A 22,509-nucleotide genomic window follows, 5' to 3' on the forward strand; every position below is an offset into this window, starting at 1 on the left:
TTCAATTTGATTGCCATTTATTATTCGTTAGATACAGAGAATCACTCATCCTCAAATACCAAGGAATTGCATACGGGGAAACAGTAAATGCACAGACCAAACGGAGAAGGACATTTCTCCTGAGTTACAGCTTGGCATTAACATGAATTGCAATGAATGGATCTTCAGCACTGTTACTAATCTGGAAATTAGCCATTCCATCTCCAGAAACATACACCTGTATTCCAGTACATTGGTTGCCCTCCTTTTGTCCAGAAATAACATCACAGTAGGTACCAGCAGGCAGTCCAGTTTGCAAATCGGTGTTCATATACCTATGTGAAAATAAGTGAATGCTATTTATTCATTGTTTCCAAAACAGATATTTCAAACTGGGTATAGGATTGTGAACCTGACGCTACTGCCTTACTTTGAAGGGCAATGTACAGTGTGAGCTTTCTGATGCTATCCCTGCTTCACTCTCTATGCTCCTGTTTTGGCCTCACTGGACCTGGCATGCAATTGAATGATTCTAGCTCGGGGTGTAGGGATCGCTCTGATCAGGAGAAGAGGACGTTCCCCTTCCCTTCAGTACTGCTGATGAGGGATGCTATGTTTCTCCCTGGGGACCCAGTCTCTCCCACTGACTTACCAGTCATCATTATTGAAAACGATGAAGCCTTTATTACCACGGCCAAAAGCTACTTGATTGTTGCCGTTGTCCCACCAGTTGGAGAAAGGCTCACCGTCCACCACATTACGGAAGATAACCATGTTCCTGAAAATACAAGGAATGGCTGTCACTGTGGCTGCCAGGGCCCTAAAGCCACGAGGAACATGAAGCAAAAGCAACTGCTTTTACTTATTTTTTCCTACACAGTGTCCTACTTTATTTGACGCCAGCGATGTTCACAGACCCAGTCGTTGCCACAGGTAGTGTCTGCATTGATTGTAACAGGCTTTGTTGATCCATCTGAGTTGCTTGGTGGTCCAATCCAGTCATTGACGTCCTGTTAGTAAAAAGTGACCTATAATACTTCTTATGGAAAATACAGAGAGCCTGCCTGTAGAGGAAAGCCAGATGGAGCATCAGATTTCCACCTGCGAGATCCAACATGGGGCAGAGAAATCACTTTAACAAATTTCAGTGCTCTGGACTGCTGCTCCGGCTCTCTTCTCATCCTTATTCACCACAAATATATCTTCAGCATTACAAGCTTACCTTCCCATCTACAAAAGATCTTGCCCAGCGAAAACTTGACATCACACGCGTGAACCCGTACGGATGAGCAAGCATGAAACCAACTGCCATTTTATAAAGCCTGTTTGTTAGACACAAAACAAAAAAAGTAATGAGACGCGGAAAGAGAAACCGTGCCAAAGAACAGATAGACAAGCACGCAAAAGGACGAAGCATGGCCCAGGCAAGGGCGATCCCTTACCTGGCGTCCCAGAAGGTTAGAATGGAAGCTCCACCGGCCCCATGGCCCCGCTGGTTGTCGTGATTATCCACAAAAACCAGGGCTCTGTCGGAAGGCACAAAGCCCCAGCCTTCTCCCCAGTTCCTAGCCGAAAACACAAAGACTTGAAGCCACCCTGTCAACTGGTGTATCCAGCGTACCCCAGAGAAGTCACAGCACCTTCATCCTTACTTTAAGTAGGCCATCTTTTCTCCATTCCACCTGCGGATCACCGTCCCCAGTTTTGCACCGTATTTGAATTCTGTCACTCGGCCGTTTCCAAAGTAGTCACTGCCTTTGATCGGCTCTCCGCCCAAGTCAATTACCTGGTACGGGACAGAGAGAGCATTCTTTTCTTCAAAAAGCCCAAACATGTAAAAGACATTACCTTAGGCATTGTATTAAGGAAGAGGCATTACTTGAGCTAAGTATAGTATTTGGTTTACTTGCAAAATTGTATTTAAAGTTATTTTATTCATTTTATCTCAGTCTAGCTGTGAACTTGTTTTCTGTCTCCATCCTAAATCTCATTACCCTGATTGATCACTACTGTATAATTAGGGCTTGGCCTGTACCAACTTCATGTTTAGTCTAGTCACCTGTGCCTCTGCTTCCAGCACATGGGCAACCTCATTTCACTATGTAGATAAATAATGTCTCACTATTTGCCCTAGAGCTTGCAGGCAACATACTGATTTACTAAAATGTGTCTAGCAACTTTAACTTCTGCTGACTGATACCAACAATTATCTGCTGCTTAGATCTTGTTAGGATTTGTTATTCAAACATAAAACACAAATTCCGAATGTGAAGTAATGCTGCTTATGTCATTGGAAAACAAAGTTTCAGACCATAATCACCATTTATATCTTCTGTTGCAATTTATTATCCAGAATTTAAAATTCTGGGAATGAAATCTCTTTTTTCAACCAATGGAATTTTTACACCAACTTTGATGCAATAAATTTAATCTTAAGTGAAATTTCCAGGTTACCTAGTTCCAGAAGGTCCAAAACAACCGGGGCATTTTGCATGTCAGTTACAATTTGTGGAGAGATTAGACATTTGTAAATTATGGTCATTAAATCTCGATGGTGATTTCTATAGATCTTAAATCTGAAAGCTGCTCAGGCCCAGCTCAAGCAAAGCATCGCTCCCAGTCTGTGCCTGCAAGAAACGTTTGTAAAGTACAATTAAAAATTAAAAAAAAAAAAAAAAAAAGATTACCTCCTGGTAAATGAAAGCTTTAGTTCCTGCGGAAAACCAGTTAGTATTTAGATCTTTCAGCTTGTCTAAAGTTGCCTTCACATCCTCAGGCCACATATGCTTGGCAGCATCAATTCGAAAGCCTGCTACACCAATATCAATGAGGTAGTTCATGTACTCTGCAACTTTTGAGCGTACGTAGTCCTTCTCCAAGGCCAGATCAAGAAGGCTAGACAAGCGGCAGTCTCGGACCTATATAAAAATTCTGAAATGAAACATTTTTCACCTAGCAAATTAATGTAGTGTTCTACATATGTTTTGAATTTTGTTACCTACATTACAATACCAAATCAAACCTTCACTAAACACTGTTCATCATGCATATCTTTGCCTTGGACAGTTATCTTGGACAGTCATCTACACAGAAGGAGCATTAAGAAGTCTGCATTCACCCAGCTTACACAGCTGTAGATGCTGAAGGATTAAAACAGACAGTCAAACCAGTAAATCTATAACCAGCCTTTTAATGCAAGTATACGGCAAAAATATGATAAATTATTTTTGCTCCAGTGTATTAAAGAAGAGATTCATTACTATTTCAAGTGCACTTATTTCCCCAGGGAAGTAGGGGATTTCCCAACATTGGACACTTCAGATTCGGCTGGACAGGGTGCTGGGCTATCTTGTCTAGAGAGTGCTTTTGTCTAGATGGTGATTTTGCCAAGAGAGGTTGGACCAAATGGTCCGTGAGGTCCCTTCCAACCTAGTATTCTATGGTTCTATGATTTCTTCTCCGATGTAGGAAAGATTTCTAAAAATTATATTTCTAAATCTTTTAAAAGTCTTGATTTATTATAGCTTTACAAAACATTAACCTCTTGGGTTTTGTGCCCTTTTTGACTTTGTTTCTTATAAATACAAAATGATGGGCATTGATTTTCATCAAAAGAATACTTTAAGCATACACTGAATATACTGAAATGCCTTTTTTTTTTTTTTAATACCTCTTACAATGGGTTTCCATGGCTATGCACATCTGCTGCGCAAGGTCATCAGCTTATGTTGCAAACTGTACTAAAGAATTGGCTACAAAGATGCTCCTTTAGAACTGCTCAAGAATTCAGGGACATTTAAAGTCTCCCCTTCTTCTGCCATTTCTCTAAAACCCTCTCCCCTCAGCTCAGATTCAGGAAAGATCAAATGCATTTGAAAGGCCTAAGACATTATTCAGGACAGACAGGTATTTATCTTTATAAAATAAAACTACCACAGAATGAAAAATTAAAGTCCTGACCTCATAATCTGATAAAGAGGAACAGATAGATGCCCAGGAAGAGAAATCTCTACAAAGAAGGTTGAATTTAAAGATCCTAGTGTTATTATTTTTCTTTATGAAATCCTATTCTCTCCTGAAATTGAGCCCAAAGAAAACTTCCAAGTTACAGTAAGAGGCAAATAATAACTCTTACTTTTTTTAAAACATGAAAAACCCCCACAAAATAATCCCTAATTAGATTTTATGAGCTTCAAACTGTCTTTGTAATAACCTAAGCACATTTGTGTACTCTGAAATTGAGCCATTTAAGCAGAGCTATCCGTTTAGGTGGTGTTCTCGATAGTAACGCTAACCTCTATTATCAATTTGGATTGTTTTCCATGAGGGTTTCTGTTTTGTTTTTAAAAAATGTCTGACAGTAAAGGGGAGCAAAGAAATCACAGCCCAGAAACAGATGTACATGAAAAATATATTTATAGTTCTACATTTACCTGAGATATATCATGATAATTCTCAATGTCTCCACTTCTAGATTTACATTTACCATCATTAAAGTCCCAGCCAGAATATGGCACAGCTGGAAAATCTTCAGTCTTTGCATTGAAATAGCTTCCACAAGTAGCATGGTTGCCAGCACCAGCAGTAGCTCCGCACATGTGGTTGATTACTGCATCCACATAAATATGTACCTAGAGAATAGTATTCACATTTTAATTTGAGAATGCTCCTTCCCACAGAGCCACTAATTAATCTTCTGTCTCTCTTCTATCTCCTGCCCTATCCCCCTATTTCTACTTGCTTGCTTCTCCCAACCCTTTATTTAAAATTTATCTCTTATTAATATATATCAATGGTGATACAACATGCATGTCAACAGATAGGCAGATAACATTGCACCCATTTTTAAAAGGAGTAGAAAGGAGGACCCTGGGAACTACCAACCTGTCAGCCTTACCTCTGCCTGGGAAGATCATGTAACAGATCCTCCTTCAAAGCTATGCTAAAGCACATGAAGGACAGAGAGGTGATTCAAGACAGCCAGCATGGCTTCACCAAGGGCATGTCCTGTCTGACCAACCTAGTGGCCTTCTATGATGGAGCAACTACATCAGTGGACAAGGGAAGAGCTACCGCTGTCATTATCTGGACTTCTCTAAGGTCTTTGACACGGCTGAGAAGTGGGCCTGTGTGAACCTCATGAGGTTGAACAAGGCCAAGTGCAAGGTCCTGCATATGGGTTGGGGCAAACCCCGGTATCAACAAAGGCTGGGAGATAAAGGGATTGAGAGCAGCCCTGAGGAGGACTTGGGGGTACTGGTGGATGAAAAGCTGGACATGACCTGGCAATGTGCGCTCACAGCCCAGAAAGCCAACCGTATCCCAGGCTGCATCAAAAGCAGCAAGACCAGCAGGTCGAGAGAGGTGATTCTACCCCTCTGCTCTCGTGAGACCCCACCTGGAGTACTGCATCCAGCTCAGGAGCCCTCAGCACAGGAACAACATGGACCTGTTGGAGTGGGTCCAGAGGAGGGCCACAAAAATAGAGGGCTAGAGCACCTCTCCTATGAGGACAGGCTGAGAGAGTTGGGGTTGTTCAGTCTGAGAAGAGAAGGCTCCAGGGAGACCTTACAGCAGCCTTCCAGTACGTGAATGGGGTACTGGAAAGACGTGGACAAACTTTTTAGCAGGGCCTGTTGTGATAGGAAGGTAATGTTTTTAAACTAAAAGAGGGTAGATTTAGACTAGATATAAGGAAGACAAGGAACAAATTTTTTTACAATGAGGGTACTGAAACACTGGAACAGGCTGCTCAAAGAGGTGGTAGATGCCTCATCCCTGGAAACATTCTAGGTCAGGTTGGATGGGGCTCTGAACAACCTGAACTAGTTGAAGATGTCCCTGCCCATGGCAGGAGGGTCAGACTACCTGACCTCTAAAAGGTTCCTTCCAACCCAAACTATTCTGTGATTCTATGAAAAAAACCCCATCTTCACTTGAGTGCTACCATGTCCTCCCTTCTAAATTACTGATTGTCTATATCCTTGCATTGTTAACACCAGAAGGTTTTCAAAGCACTTACTCCAACATTGTTGCACCTGGTCACCATGTCTCTAAATTCAGTTTCATTTCCAGATCGTGTGCACAACTTGTAGCTGATGGGCTGGTATCTTTCCCACCATGGTTTCCAGGGGTCAGTAAAGATAACATTTTCATTTGGAGGTGAAATCTGTGAATAAGATGGAGTCTTTTGGTAACAGGATACCAATAATGTTTTATTTGTTTGCCTAGTATTAGAGAAAGAATATAAAAATAGACAATCAGGTCCCTTTAATGGAAGACACTTACAATACCTAACCTACATGGAGCCTCAGCATCCTCTGCCTACACTGTAGTGTGCTGGAAATAAAAGACTTAGGCCTGGACTTGCAGCAGGTGGAAATATATTATAAAAAGAATGTCCATGGACATAGCATCCTAATTATCTTTGTGAATGCAGGCCTCGAAGATCAAAAGACAGGTCTGAAATCTGAAGGACTAGATCAGTAGAGATAGCCCTGAATCAGGCAGGTACTGACCGCAGAACAACTGACGTAAGATCCTGGCCTTAAAATTGATCCAACTTCCCATTTTTGTAATGTTTTGGTTAAAAAAAGTTCTTGATGTGAGACTTGTCACAGTTTCCAGATAAGCTATACCTCTTCCTTTTATAATCTGTTTTCAGGACACTTTTCAGGCAACGAGATTTTGCTGTTACCTCCAAGTCTCTGGGCATAACCACCTGATCCCACCATTTCTCACAAAGATCCCTAGGCTGCAGCCTACTTAGCTGCCTTGCCTTTGTGACCAGCTCAGCAAGTCTGCATCTGAAAAAACTTTCTGAGACCCTGTCAGAGCATGGATTAAAAAGATATCCAAGCGTGTACCATAGTCTGAGAAATCAGTTTAAAAATCAATCAATCGGGCCTGTGTGCCTGGAAAGAAGGTTGCAAAGAAAAGATGCATTATTTGAAAGTTATGGGAAAGTTCTCACTTAGGCCAACTTGCAAACTCCTGGGCTACTAGAGATAGGCAGACTGCTCTTGCCAATTTTTCCTGAGCAATCTGACAATCAAACTGAAATAGTTTAATAGGTGACTGCTCTCCAGCCATACTACCCCACCCAGCTGACACTACTGGTTCCACAGGAACACGTGTCTGTTGTTCAGATGGAAGAGATTCACATCGACGCACCTCCCGTAGAACCTGCATTCAGTTCATTTCTGCCTGCTCACACCAGGTTCCTGCAAAGAAAGGGTCTCTTAATGGCTTACTCTAACACTAGTCTTTACAGAGAGAAACTCGCCAGTTTGGGTGAACACAATGAGCAGCCTTTTATATTTATTTATTTAAAATCTTCAGCACACATTGGCATTCTCTTTGGAAGCCCCTTTTTTCAGTCACAGTTTCATTTTATTTTTATCTAGCTCTTAGGAGTTTCCCTTGATTTAAGTAATACTAAGCAGATAGACGGAGGTTACACTTCACAGCAGTAAAAAAAGATTTAGCCAGTGATATGCAATTCTAATTCATCTAAATGTAATAGCACAAAGCGTAAAACGTGCACTTTGGAGCAGTGAAATAAATTCATGCTTACATGTTGATGGCTGAAGAATATATTTGTCAGCATTTACTACTTCCATTACCAAATTCTATTTTTCTTTCTCAGTACTGTCCTTTGGTGAATTGAACGTTTTCTCTGAAAAACAAATTATCATTACTACCTACTGATAGGAACAGACATACCTGAACTCCTCCAAATCCATTAGGAGCTAAATAGCGTTCGCACTCAAGAGCAATATCGGCCCAGCGCCATTCAAAGAGATGTACAATAGACGTCCTCCCAGAGAGAGTATTGGGGTCGTACTGCCCCCAGCAAAACCCTACGATTAACAGAAGAAAACAGATCCCCATCCTGTGCTCTGTGATCAGTCGCGCTCTTCTTACTGCCTATTTATCTTCCTGCAAGAGAGGAAAGTACACGTTACAAAATACACATTTAAAAATAAATGCCCATCTCTGGTATCATATTTATTTATCTTAATTATAATTTTGTTTGATAACTGGATTCTATCTAAGCTATATCAGCCTCCCATACTAACAGTAACTTTGTTTTTCTGAAGTTAAAATTCAGATGTTGTTTAATGCAGGCTGTCTCTAGTGTGCAAAAGTTGTATTTTTATTAGTATAAAGAAAAACCAACCCCAAAAAGCAAACGAGTACTTATATAGACTGAAACAGACATTTTGTTTCTCATTTTGATGTATAATATTGCTGAAAACTCCAACCTGCTATGATACAGATACCCAAACAAAAGTTTATATAAAACATTACACAATTTCTACAAAATAACCCTCATTTTTATTTCAAGGAAACGATGATACATATCTCTTAGTGGAGCTGCACTCTTTGGAGCACATTCAAGCACAAAATATGCCAGTTTATAAAATGTAAAACCTGCCTTCCAGAGCCTGTTGCTATCAGCTGTCACTGTACTTCACAGGCAGCCAGAGCTATTTAGAAGGAATCATTTGGTAAATTTAACTTGTTTTTCTGCTTGTGAACAAAACAATTTTAAAGAAATTATTTACTTGTACACCTTTGGTAGAGTACACAGATAAATTTCAGCTGTAAGCAGTTTTCTACATGCCACCATTTTCATAAAAGAATGCTTCTTTGCCCTGATAGGAAGGCTATACATTAACAGAAAACGAGCCAAGAAAGTTCGATCTTCTCTGATGAGAGAAGCCATTTATTGGATTGGCAATTCTTACTCACAGCAGTAAGTACACAAAGCAGCAAGAATCATATATTTTAACCCAGCCAGCCCCAATCTAAGGCCTAGCGCTTGAAGTGGAGACTGAATGTAGTTTTTCATTTCTTTGAAATAGGTTTACGGCTGCTCTGGCTTCAGTACAAGCAATGGTAAGAGAATGGAGATGTTGAAATCCTCAACACACTCTGAAAGCTCTAGATTCAAAATGCTTTTGAAACCTGGAAAAAAAGTAAGAGGCCTGTATTCTTTTATGGAATGAAAGAGAGCACAACTGAGTGCAATTCAAAGAACACGGGAAAGAATTTTTTCCGAAGAATGCTATTGCTATTAGACAACGTGAGAACTCAGCTCAGTTTGTCTTCTGCTGGGTTAAAGTCTGTGGTACAGAACTCGGCTGCTATCTCCAAAATACTAGCAACAATATTTACATTTGCGAGAGGTTTGGCGCCGGCCTGCTGAACCTTCAGGTGTTAAGGCTGTTACAGGAAAGTAGCTGCCATGTGAACTTCTAGTCACTCCCCGCAGAACCTCCCCCAGCAGCTGCACGTTTCTCACAGACGAAGCAGCTCCGCTTCGGCACCTCCTTTAGAGACAGCACTGCCCCTTGCGCAACCCCCGTCAGGAGCAGCTCTACCGACCACAAATCCTGCCTGGTCTCTTCAGCACATACTTTGGGTTTGTTTATCGCCTGTAAGAAGCAGAACTCAATACGTACATTTTGGGACTGGCCTGTGTCATTTTCGGCGGAGTCCAGCAGCACCATCCGGCCCGCCGGGGCAGCAGCGGCGGGAGCCCAGCCCCTTCCGCTGGGGCGGAGCGGCGCGGAGGGGAGCGGAGGCCCCGCGGCCCCGCACCGCCGCCCCAGGAAGCAAGCTCCAGGCTCTCAGCTTTGCGCCAGGGGTGCCACCGAAAATTGCTATATGGTAAAACAAACTGGTTTATCTACAAGCTTTATATTACACGTGTTTGTGCTGATCCAATATAAAATTACGTTCTGGGATATATTTCTTCTCGAAATTTGAGAAAGGAAAACTCTCTGCATATATACTTTTTTTTAAAAGTATTTTTGTCTTTCGAGTATAGCATCACCTTGCTGTTATCCTACTTCACTGCTTTGAAAGTTTACTTAGTTGGCTTTTTACACAATATTTTAATAGCTTGGGCCTGTAGTTGTAGTTGAACGTGGGTGCTAGGACATATTGCATGTTACCTTTTTATGTGCAATAAATTGAGTCACAAAGCTTTGTGAAGTGGCTCTATCCAGATACAGACTAAAACCGGAGTAGCACAAGGAAGGGTTCCACATCTTTGAGGGCTACAGTGGATTAACCTTTATTTTCTACTTTAACGTTGCTACAGTGGCTTTGCCATACAAAGTAACAAATGGAGTTTGTCATTATCAGACTAATGTTTCTTTTCTCTGGGAACAGTCAAAACCACAACTAGAGTAAATATTTGTCTGTATATAACATAAAAGGATCTCATGCCAGAAACTGCTTGCTAGGGTGGAGTAAGACACAGGTAGGAGTTGAAGGACTCAAGTGTTTGTCCTACAATAGGAAGAGTAGCAACGTAAGCTACTTAAGGAAACCAAAGTATTTACAGTGGCAAAGGTGTTCTCTTCAGTCTTGTATCAAGTCAGAAGATACATTTCAGGAATAAACTGGAAGCAGCTGGAAATGTCTTAGAAAATAATAAAGGAAAAGGATTCCCAGTTCCACGTTAGGTCCTTCCAAACACAAGAAGGGATAACAAAGATGTAAACTATGTAACATGTGAAACGTCTTAGTGAATTTTCCAAGATACTATTTGTCATAACGATAATTTAGCTAGAAACCATTTGTTTCTGCATGCACCTTAACTACACTTTGCAGATGACATTATCATTTTTACCTTCTCAAACCCAAAATTTCTTTTCACTACCATATAGTCACGTCCCTAAAATTCAAAGTTTTTGAGGAAAAAACACTCAAAGGACTGGAACTGAACATCAGCCTTATACATCAAACTCACACTGAGGACACTGGAAAAGTATGCACACTTTTTAAAAATCCGTCTCTTTAGAATTAAAAGCCTATTAGAATGACCTCCTGAATTTGGCTTTCAAAGAAAATTCTGACAGGCACACAATTCACATTTGTATATGGAAAATAAATCTAATTTAGCTTCTGCTATCTCAAGATCTTTCTATATCAAGGAGTCAATTTATACAAGAGCACTATAGTAACATTCAGGATTGTTAGATTATCTGAGTCAGCCTCAGTTTGAAAATTATAGTGATATGAGTATATTCAAAAGTTTAATTAAATAAGAGATGTTGCTGGCTATATTTGTCATTAGCTAATGAAGAAAAATTGTGAAGTAAGCCTGTATTGACTGCTAGCCCTAATAACTTGTTAAAAAGATAGAGGTCATTTGACCTGAAACATCAGATCAAACAGAACAAACATTCCAAGGGAAAGAAAGAAAGAAAAAAACCAAAACAAAACAACAAAACAAAACCCAACCAGCAGAAATGGATATACAAAACCACAGCTGATTAAAGGGAATGAAAGCTTTGCCTTCTGACTTCAAAAAAAAGTTCTCTCAACTGGAGTGCAGAAGTTTCCTTGATAGATTGTCAGTATAGGACAATGGGGAGCATGTTTTATTTATTCCTTAATAATATAACCACACCAAAAGCACAGCTTAGCTTTATTCATAATGGAATGGCCACAGAACACTCAAATTTTTTTTAAGCCACTTTTTTCTTTAAGCGCATAAACCCTTCAGAAGTTCTCATAAAACTTCCTCTCTCAGTGTATTTTTCCTGGCCTACTACTCCAAATACAGATAAGATAAATTAATGAACAACTACACAGTCCACATGGGAACGCAGCAAATGAGCTAAGAATTCCAGTAAAAATATTTTAAAGTAATCTGCTAAGCCAGCTCATATTGAAAAAAAACAGTAAAGAGACACTTATTTTGGTCCAGCAATCAATACTAGTGATTTAGGCTGTTTGCAGCTGGAATGATGACAAAAGTCTTTACACCAGCTGGTTACCACACCATCAATTATGAATTAATATCTATGGAATAAATTTCACCTTAAATCCCTTGGACTCTCTTGCCAAGTAAATGTCATTGCAATGTTTCTGATGTGGTTTTAGAAAGTTATGCTAATCTTCCTGGTATGTAACAAATCTTACTATGTGACCTCCACAGCATTGATTTTTATGAAACACAGTTCAACAGGGCAAGAACCATACCTACACTGGTTTAACACTGTTTTAACTGCTACTCTTGTTTTAATGACATCAGACTCACTAGTGATACTTTTCAAAATGTGGATGAACAATGAAAGTTAATTACCCAAGGAAAAAAGTGCCTGATTTCACATTACAAATTCATACCAGTGCACTGTTCCTCCTGCTTAGTCTCCAAGACAAGAAAGATATTTACACTAAAATGAGATTATCCTTAGATTCTTACCATTTTACCCTGAAACACTAACAGCTAAACATCACACTCAAGGAGGTCCATATGAATATATAGCCTGGATCACCTAGAACAGACTGCACAGTTACAATTGGATTGTTCACTTTTTAAAAAAAAAAAAGTCTTCCTCCTCCTCCCCACGCCCAAACACCACAACAAAACAAAAGTCAAAATGAAGAGAAAGGAAATAATTTATTAGAGATTTCACAAGCAAACTAACATACATGTAAGTCTTGTGACAGTTTAAAGATATCTGGAATCTTTAAGACGAGAAAATTTATACTCTGCCTTAAATACTTTAGAAATGCTACTACGCACAGTTCAAGAGTCCTGACGATTACACTGCTTCTTCCCCCAGCTTGATAATACTTGAAAGAGATGGAACACAAAAGGGACCTGGAACATCACAAAGGCATGTTAAAAGTAAGAACAACTAGAAGATAGTAGTGTTATGCTTTCTTTTGACAACTAAGTGGAAAGATGCTTGGTATTTAGAAAAGTGCTGAATGTCTGAAAAAATCTGACTTTGTAGATACAAGCTGTATTAATTTTATATCATGATAAGTTAAACAGTAATGTAGTATAAAACCCACAAGAAAAATACAAGTCACTGGCAACAACACTACCTCAGTGCAGACAACAATCTAAAACACCCCCCAAAAAGCCAAAACCCAACAAAAAGGTAGTAGTGATTAATAGTTCAAGTCCAAATACTTCGTTGTGAGATATTGTTACATTTTCTTCTCTACGCAAAAAAGAAAAGTAAGGCATGTACAAACTAAGTCAACTACAGACTGTTTCTCATATACCAGGACAACAGTAATCATCAAATGATCTAAAATACTGGTCAACCCTATAATATTATTAAGAATTGCTCTGCAACATATTTTAACCAACGTTGTATTATATTTATTTAAAGAAAAGACAAAATCCTCAGTGTGAGCTCAGCACAGCTCCACGCACATCAATGGAACACTTCTAGCTCATGCAAGCTAAGGAATTGGACTACTAATTAGCAAATTATATGACCTCTGAGGAAGGTGGAGGCCACCTTTCAAGACTAGGAACCTTCATTGTGTCTATTCACACATCACAGACAACTCATTGATTTTTTTTTTTTCCCCCTGAAAAAGTGCCCTTCGCTTTTAAAGTTACCAGATTAGTTCAATCTCTAAAACATGTAAACTCCTCCCCACACCTACTCTATACAAAAACTTAGATGTAGTTGAGCGCTATGGGAAACATTGCACAAAAAAGGATACAACAAGAAAGGATACACTCTGCATGACAGTATTACTGCAGTATTTACGCAGGAATGTTTCTAAAGAAGAACAGCAGAATGTGGTTTAATTTTACTTGATTCTCAGTATTGCATACACATAACTTTATGCTACCTATCATAAGCAAATATGCCTCTGAAAAAATACAGTTCTAACCCCTTATGAGATTTAATGAAGGCTGATGAGTCCAGCAACACTAAACTCCATATTCAAAAGTAAATACATTTTTTTGATAACTTAAACTACTAGGACAACACCAGATTTTTCCATCTCATTAATCCTCCTTCAAGGCTTTGCCATTTTACAGACTCACTTTTTCCATCAGGTCCAAAACCCAATCATGTTTCCATTCAATGCAGGTTTTCAAGTCACTTCTTCCCTATGAAGAAGCTGGAGACCTCTCAATATCAGTTTCTTCTACATAACCTTTCTCCCAAAAAGCTGTATTTTAGCTACAGAAAAAATAGCCACCCCAAATACTAACTGAAATTTTTGCCAGTCCATCAAGAAAAAGACATTTCAGCCAGCAAGGAGTTACATAGTATTTTTATAAATGACACATATTATTTTCTCTACGAAGGATAAAACCTCTGTAGAGAAAATACTAAAAAATAATAAAAATATTTGCAATAACATTCATGAATTTAACACAGCTTCTTCCTGTTTAAAAATAATGAAAAGTTTAACTTATGTCAATTTAGTTGTTAAAAAAACCAAACATTGAGACACAAGATACAGATCAAATTTGAAGTCCCTCAAATGTTCGCATAAACTTGTTTACATGCATATTTATGTTTCAAATGAGCTTCTGACACTGTTCTTCCTTACAGACTCAGACTTGTATCATGGAATTTTGCACCATAAGTCAGCATCCATCAGAATATTCCAGCAGGAACAGGAAAACATAGTCATGCAGAAATAGGGTTCAGTTTCATCATTAGTTGAGAAGTGAAATAAATATTTTTAATTAAACCTCATGGATCCCTAGAAATCTCTATTAGTCTATGGCACATTCTGTGATCTTTACATACAAAGTAAGGCAGAACTTCTGCCCATGATACATTAAACCAATGACACCAAAATAACTCATGTAGACTTTCAGGTGCACAAATAAATCTTGCAGAAGTATGTTTGCTCACTCTAAAAAAAACTTCCAAGTTGACCATCAACATGATTAATAGCCAAATAAGCACCTCGTGATTTTCTTTATGTAATTCAAGTATTATTTAGCATGCTTAGTGAAGTGAGAAGTAGATGTAATGTACAAAATTAGTTGGAAAGATATGGAATTCCTAAAAGAATAAAAGTGTTCAGACTTCATTTATAAGGCTAATAGCTAAAATACTTCAAGTTTCTTTTTTGCGTTTAAAGAAACCTTAGTAATTTTCTTATTAGACACTGGATAAAATAATATAAATACAAGGGTTTTTTTAACAAGAAAGGTGTAAGAAACAAGACTGAAATATTCCCATAAATCACTGATCCTAATAGAATACTTAAGCCAAGGCTCCTTTGTCTCTTTTCAATGACCAACAGAGAAAAAAAGTAATCTTTGATAAAATAAAATACAGATTTTTGCAAACCACAAATCAATGACTCAAAACAGCAACTGCTAAGACCAAAGAGCATCTCAGAAATGAGGGAAACAAGCTCTAACATAACCTGACAAAAAAAAAAGAAATCCTGAGACAACTGACAGAACAAGAAACCTACAATTAAAGTAACTTTTAAACACAAATACTACCCTCACAATAACCATACTGCTGGGTCTCCAACCAATTTTTAAAAATCAAAAACAGTTGTTCACATCCTTTATTTCAAAGTTCAGGGTTTTTCCCGAAGTAACAAATGATCAAAACATCCCGATTAAAAACACATCATGGAGTAAGTAGAATGTTTTAGAAGCATTCGGTCTAAGCTTTGAGTTTGTTTGGTCTTGTGTGGAGGCATAACCAGAGCGATGCCCAACTGGAATCTGTAATTAAGTTAAATGCCCTTTAAATTTGAGCTAGCTGATCTATCAAAGGTTCATACTGAGAAATAAGTGCTTCTAATACTTGCACCACTTACTTCACATTCTAATTTGGGACAGTTAACTATTCAAATGTTTTTAGGCCATGAAAACCCTCACAGTTAAATTAGAGCTGATTTGCCTGAGTTACTTTCATATAAAGCAAATACTTAGAGTAAACAGTAGTGAAGTAAAGCTAAGTTATAGGAAATAAAGTTAAACAGTGATTACTTTCTGCTAAAAGTTACTTTCCCATCAAGTTTAGACAGTAACGTCAAAAATCAGGACCTATGCATTCCACAACAAAGGAAGCCTTGATCAATGCTATATTAAATAGCACTTTCTGACACAATACCCTTCCTTAAATCAGGCAAGTTTAAAGGATCCTGCAACAGTACCAAGATCTCATTTTCTCAGGTTAGCAAAGACAAAGGTCCTTTACAGAGCTAGCAGAAGTGAGTTTATTGCTGGAAACAGTTCTTCAGGATCACTTTACAATTGTGGGGACAGAAGGAAAGAAGTGAGGATTTTCAAAGCCAAAACCCCAGAAGATTACTAAAAGGTACGTGGTCAGATTCCAGACAATTACTCTCCCCAGGTTCTCAGATTAAGGATTAGAGAAACTGACAACTACCCTAGGGTGTCAGGATTAGGGAAATGGCAGTCCCCAAGTTTCTAAACAGAGTAAGAAGCAACATTTTAAACTTACACCAATTATATACCTTGCATTCTGGTTTTCTGATTCAAGTGCACATTTAAGAAAAGAAAAGAAAATTGTATGGAACATTTCTCCTCCACCATCACTATTTCTAAAGCAGTCATTAAAAAGATAAAGACAAAAAACCCCAACAAAACAAATGAAGAAAAAAAACTCCTGCCTATTTCTTTATTTTTATTTTCAGGCACAAAATCCATACCTTATGCAGTGTCCTACTTTTTTCTTTTCCCTTCATTGGCATCCTGTTTTGGTCTAGCTGAACGAGCAAATTGCTGAGATTCTGTTAAGGACTACAAGTGTCAATGATAAACAGAAGTCAATCAAGAAGCAAAACAAGTATTACTTATTTCAGCGAAAGACAGTTTAAGAAGTGGCCTTTATCTGTGCATCAATTCTACTACAGTATTAAATATTACAACAATAGTATCTATTAATCAAAGATTAGGACCTCACTGATCTGCAGTACAAAATATTAAGAAAGCCTGTTCAAGAGTTTACAATACTAAGTAAGTAAGGATGACTAACGGGAATGAGTTAGGTGCAAATAGAATAACTACAGCAGGATAAACGCTTGATATTTACAATCCTCCATCCCAGCATGTTTATTCCATAACTTTGATGTCTCAGTAGGTATTTGGGAGGAAAAAAGCTAAAAGGAACAGAGGTTGGGGTGAGTAAGAGTACAAAGAAAAGGAAATGAACTATGAAACATTTTAGTGAAAAATAAGAAAGGACAGGAAGAGATTTAAAACATACAGACAAAAACCAGGGCAATGCAATCGAAAACTGTTGAAAACCCAACATGTTACACAGGCCCAAAAAGTAATGACAGTTCTAGCCAGAGCAGCAGTTGAAATCAAGACCACTGACCCTGACAGGAACAATTCTTTTTCTTAGTTCTGCAAACACAGACTTATCCACATCAAAAAGTCTACTTAATTTAAATACAACAGTCATACAAGCTTTTGTGTTGTGTTTGCAGGATCAAAGAGCTAAGATCAGAGAAGTCAATTTTATTGTCTTAAATAAAGCACATTTACCTTCCTATTTCAGGAGAGGTGCCTCTATATTTTTCAGTTATCATAAAGTTAGTAATAGTACACTATGCTATGCTGCCTGGTATTATTAAGGTATTTTCTCTTTCCATAAATTTCTAATAAGTGGAACACTATGACAGCAAAACTTGAGATTGACAAACAGATAGATTATAAAGAATATAATGTAAATGTTTGAAGAAAAAGATACAACCACCATGGGTTTTTCAAATAAGACATATCCATTTGCTTCTTTTAAAGCTTTAGCAGCTGCTTTTTCATTAGGAAGTCCAATGAAAGCCTGTCCCTTCATACGGCCTTCTTTCATCAAACGTATATCAAACCTAGAGGCAAAATTCAGAATTGGGAATTACTCATGTCTAACCACACCTTCATATTTCACAGTACAAATATAATTCTCATGCTTCAAGTTGGAGAAATAGCAGAAATGGGAGCAGATTCTGCAAGCCAGAATTATGTCAATGGAAACCACTTTGCTGGGGCAACCATACAGTAAAAAGTGACATAAGACTTCAGAATGGCAAATTGGTGTGCTACTGTAGTAAATATGACATACGCAAAGTGACCAGATACATACAATCCTCTACACTGTTCATTCTATGTCACTCAGCCAATAAACAGTAAATTTGGTTACAAAAATAAGGGCAAAATAGTGGGGTCTTCATCACTGACAAAAAAAAAAAAATTCTACTTCTGTACTTGGGATAAATGAAGATTTTCAGATGAGATTTTCACCAGTATTATAGTAGTTAACACAAAAGGCTTAATTTTAACCAAGTATCAAGTTAACTTACATATTTCGTTCCACTTCTGACTGAAAGTCAACATATCTTCCAAAAATAAACTTGAGATCCTGAAATTAAAGGGTAGGTATAAGAGGAAAGCTGATAAAAAGCCCTTTTGATAAATATTTAATTTGCTTGTTTACCTACCTTTTCTTGGACTTGTTTAGCTAAATTCTTCACATATATCCTGCAATTTGGATCACCTGGCTCATAGTTTTTGAAAACAGAAAATTTTTCCATTTCTTGAAGACGACAGAAAAACAGACAATGTTTTAGGTCATTTAATTACTTTGTATTTTTTTCTCAGTATAAAATGATTGAATTTAACATATGCTCAATTAATAAAGGAAATACTTATTTAAACTATTTGTTGCAACAAATCAAAGAGCTAGTATTAGATAATTTATTCTCAGTTATACCTTCTCTAGAAAGTCTGTTTTTTTCTAGATCCTTTCTAGAAATAAATTCTGACGGTATTTCATCATCCTCCTCTTCAGTTTCCATTTTATCATTTGAGCTAGGAGCTGGGAAAATCCTTCCAAAGCCTGTATTATTGATTTCTTCTGTGGTTGCATAAAGGTCTGCAATTTCAACACATTATGTAAGTGATTTGTAGTTTATCCACAAGAGGATCAACAGCAAGCAAAAATTATACTCCTTCCAGTAACATTTTAATATAGTAGACTTTGTAAAGAAATGTCAACACATCCTTAAATAAATGTGCCTAAATCCCTGGTTCGAAAAACACCTGCCCTATATGGTCCTATAAAATCAACTGTACTAGAAATAAAAGCCATGGCACATGCCAGTTAACGTAAAACTAACCTCACTGCTCAAGCCTGTATCCATTTTAATGGTTTATTTAATTTTCATTCAAAGAAACTGTATATTACAGTAAAGTACCAAGAAACACAGACTGACCATAACCCTATAAGAAACCATCACGCCTCATTGCTATTATCGCCCAGCATTTTTATAGCAGACAATCAGTGCATCACAGAGAAGGAGTTGGCAATCACTTGAATGCTGCTCTCTAAGAGCTGGAAAAGGAAAATCTGAAATTAGCCTGATATATTCAATTACACTGTATAATACTGAGAATGCATTTTAACATATTTGCGAAAAACACCTTAAGAGTGAAATTTACCACGATCACACAGGAGAGAAAGAGACCTTTAAAATCCTCTAGATCATTTACTGTACCAAAGCACAGAACTTTGTGCTTTAACATGGGAAAAACTGCAAATGCAGACAAGGTACAAGTTGGTGTTCTTAAACAAACCCTGATGTATACTAGTTATGAAAGCTCCAATAGAAAAGAAGAAAAGAATTCCCTGGCCTAAATTTTAGCAGTCTTCTACACACCGAAACCACAAGAATTTAATATTAAGTACAGCTGCAGTACAAACTCTCTTACCATTTTTTTCTTTTTCCGAGTTTATCTGAAAAACAGCTGGGATGTCAGTAGTAATATGGAACTCAATTTTTTTATGACCTACATGCTGTGGCTGCTCAAAGACATCTGAAGGTGATAGTGTAGGGTGCAAATTACTGTTTAAAACAACAACATGTTAATTAAGAGTCAGATACTGATGAATGCATAGTCAAATACAAGATTTCTTCCAGATAGATTTTATGCTGTTGTTTACTACAAATACGTGAGTTCTCAGTTTCATAAGTTTTACCCAATATAGTTCAAATTGATTAAAACACTGCAAATGTAGTAGGTATGGCTGGCAGCGAGAGCAAACCCAAGAATTACATCCCACGTTACAGTACAGACAGGCACTTATGAAAAACTTTATTGGTAATTTAAATACAAAAAATAACTGGCTTTGCTGCTCTCTTGCGTAGTGTATAAAATACACTAAATTTTCAAAAAATATACCAGATCACTTAGAGGAAGAAGGCAGCTATTAGTAAAAATGCATTCACAATTGATCATCACTACACAGAAATACTACACTGGTGTCTACTGTGCCATACTACTGCGCCATACTACTGCAGTTTCAGAAATCAAAATTATTTAAAACCAAATCATTTTTTATTCTTCTAGTATCATACTTCTTAAAATAAAAATTTATAATTAAAAAAAGAAGATCCCAAACAATAAATCCAGATTGCTTCTGTCAGGGCTGAGATATGAAACTTTTGTTTCCAAAATTCACATATCAGTGAAGAATGCTTGTTTTAAAAACATTAACACTAAAGCAAACATGATACAGAGAACATTTAGTAAAAGGAATAATCTTCTGAAAAAGTGCAAAAACCACAGAAATAATACAAACCTGTGGGGAGTACACACAGGAACATTCAGCAAGTCTTTAATTCTTTGCTTTTTTCTAACACCACGCCTCTTTGTGTTTATTGGTCTTTTAGGCTGAAGGGTTGCTAATTCCATCAACTTGGTCATTCTATTTTAAAGAAAATTTAAAAAAGAACCAAAGTGGCTTACAGTTTATTTGAAAATACGGATTTTGAGAGCCCTTCCCCCTTTCTTTAAGCCCTTGAAATACAACTTTTCAGAATATGGTTATAAATTTAGCTACCTTAAAACCAAAACTACATTAATAAACTATAACACATAAGTGCTCTCTGTATATCAAGTTGCTAAGTGATCACTCAAAATTGTAGTGAGTTCAATGATGCCCCTTCCTCCCCCAAACATGCACCTAATTAAGACACTGAAGCTGCAGAAATGCCAAGAAACCCAAAGCTGAACCTTTATCTATAATATTATATCTACTCAACAGGAGTGCCTTCTTCCAAATGCATGTATTTTTCTGAATATAGCATAGGGACTTTCTGGTTTACTTTTCAGTTTAAATAGCAAATTAAGAAAATTGCTTCTTCATTTAGTATTAAAGATTGAAAAAACAGCTATGATGCAATTCAATACCAAAACTGCAAGAGAATTCTCAGCATGTGCAACCTCCCATTATTATTACTCCGAGCAATACACACTGATGTACAAAGAACATTTTGGAAGTCAGAGTGCACGTATGATTCAGGCTGAGTAGTTTACTCAGTAAAGATGTGGAAAAATGAAGAATCCAGAAATGCTAATTATTGCTTCCTGTATCTGCACTCTCTCTTCATTCTGAGCTTTTGTTTTGTTGGGTTTTTGGACATGGAAACAAACGATAATTCCTTTGGTCATTTTCCTTCTCTTACTGTGATTCAAAACAGCACTGTCCTGTTTAAGTGACTCTGGAGCTTCCTTAAGCATCTGGAAAGATTATCTATATGCTGCCAATGTTAACGGATACCACCATTTGCTGAACCAGAAGCTAGAAAAGTAAAAATGCCATTTTAAAAGAGGCCAAAAACTTACAAATGACTGTAAAATGCTTACCTCTCCTTCTCCTCTTCATTATCACTTTCATATTCTGATTCATCTCCACTAGATAGTTGCTCTTCTTCCTCTTCAGGCAAAGGAGGCTCTTCAGGAGGCAGAGGTGGGATTGGGGGAGGTGGCACAGGCACTGGTAAATACTCTTCATACTAATTATGGGGAAGAAGTTAAAAAAGTAACTAAACATTTTAAGAAAAAAATGCATATCTTGTTTTCATTTACATAATAATAACAGTCAAAACAATTAATTAGAAGTGACAAGAAGTGTTTTTTTTAAAATATGTTTATAGGGATTTATATGCTATTTTGCTAAACTATGTTACTAATGAAAACCTTCCACAAGAAAAAAATTACTGCTTTCTGAAGCATAACAGTGAATGTTTTCATTCTTTTAATTTGAGGAGTTAAAAAAAATTGCAGCCATGGCCCTGGGTTTTTACTTTGCACTCAGCTTTAAGGACTTTCCTGAGGGGAATGTGGTCAAACCATATAGGAGGAGGCCTAAGCTCCCACACCATCTCAATTTCTACACTGAACCTTCCATCATCTATCAAAGTTGCATTTCTTTAAGGAGTGAGGATTTCATGAAATGAATTAGATTTTTAATTGAGACTGCAAAAACCTTATATAAGGAATTCCCTATGTACAGAATATCTCCAGCCCCACTGTCAGCAATTTTACTACACTTAACAGCTACTTTTATGTACCACCACTTCCATAAGGCACTGATGTCTTCTGGCATTAGAAATACACTGTGGCCTTTAGAAACTGCTCCAGGAATTTCAAGGAGTGGCTTCTCACCTTACTACTCTTTTTGCATGACCATTAAATTCATGGTGTTTAACCTGACTCAATACCAGGCAACAAATAAAATTATTGCCAGAAAATCAGTGTGAATTCATTTATTTGATAGATTTATTTCATAGTTTTCTTTACCAGCTAGCTCTTCTGTTATGAGAAGTAGGTGTTCTGTTAAGGCAAACACAAAGCGTAGCAGAGCACAACTTCACTATATTAAAATACTGTAGCTATCACTAGTAATGCAAGTCCTCACTCTATCTTCCACTGGCAGTCAGTCAAACTATCACAGG

General features: G+C 37.5%; 2 protein-coding genes across 4 annotated transcripts in view; both read right to left on the reverse strand.

Annotated features, from left to right (window-relative positions):
• On the reverse strand, positions 1-9,542 carry LOC129209184 (pancreatic alpha-amylase-like). Its single transcript, XM_054833211.1, has 11 exons — positions 9,450-9,542; positions 7,705-7,920; positions 6,002-6,148; positions 4,413-4,610; positions 2,667-2,897; positions 1,632-1,765; positions 1,422-1,544; positions 1,202-1,301; positions 868-989; positions 632-757; positions 1-314 (listed from the first exon to the last, which is right to left on the reverse strand). The coding sequence occupies exons 2-11, from the start codon at positions 7,870-7,872 to the stop codon at positions 125-127; spliced, it is 1,539 nt and encodes a 512-aa protein (XP_054689186.1). The 5' UTR covers positions 7,873-7,920; positions 9,450-9,542; the 3' UTR covers positions 1-124.
• The window catches only part of RNPC3 (RNA binding region (RNP1, RRM) containing 3), a 21,537-nt gene continuing 6,906 nt past the window's right edge, over positions 7,879-22,509 (reverse strand). The window contains exons 7-16 of one of the 3 annotated variants that reach the window (XR_008578007.1): positions 21,419-21,567; positions 20,352-20,477; positions 19,481-19,614; positions 18,483-18,644; positions 18,211-18,305; positions 18,073-18,131; positions 17,469-17,601; positions 16,423-16,495; positions 12,533-13,535; positions 7,879-7,920 (exon numbers count right to left, since the gene is read on the reverse strand). Coding sequence is in view for 2 of the 3 variants with exons in the window: in XM_054833209.1 (XP_054689184.1) it covers positions 16,436-16,495; positions 17,469-17,601; positions 18,073-18,131; positions 18,211-18,305; positions 18,483-18,644; positions 19,481-19,614; positions 20,352-20,477; positions 21,419-21,567 (918 nt within the window). In the remaining variant the exon portion in view is untranslated. Of the gene's footprint in view, positions 7,921-12,387; positions 13,536-16,422; positions 16,496-17,468; positions 17,602-18,072; positions 18,132-18,210; positions 18,306-18,482; positions 18,645-19,480; positions 19,615-20,351; positions 20,478-21,418; positions 21,568-22,509 lie in introns of those variants that run through there. The other 2 variants (XM_054833209.1, XM_054833210.1) reach the window with 2 other exon arrangements.

Source organism: Grus americana, chromosome 8 (assembly GCF_028858705.1).
Source record: "Grus americana isolate bGruAme1 chromosome 8, bGruAme1.mat, whole genome shotgun sequence".
Lineage (NCBI taxonomy): Eukaryota > Metazoa > Chordata > Aves > Gruiformes > Gruidae > Grus > Grus americana.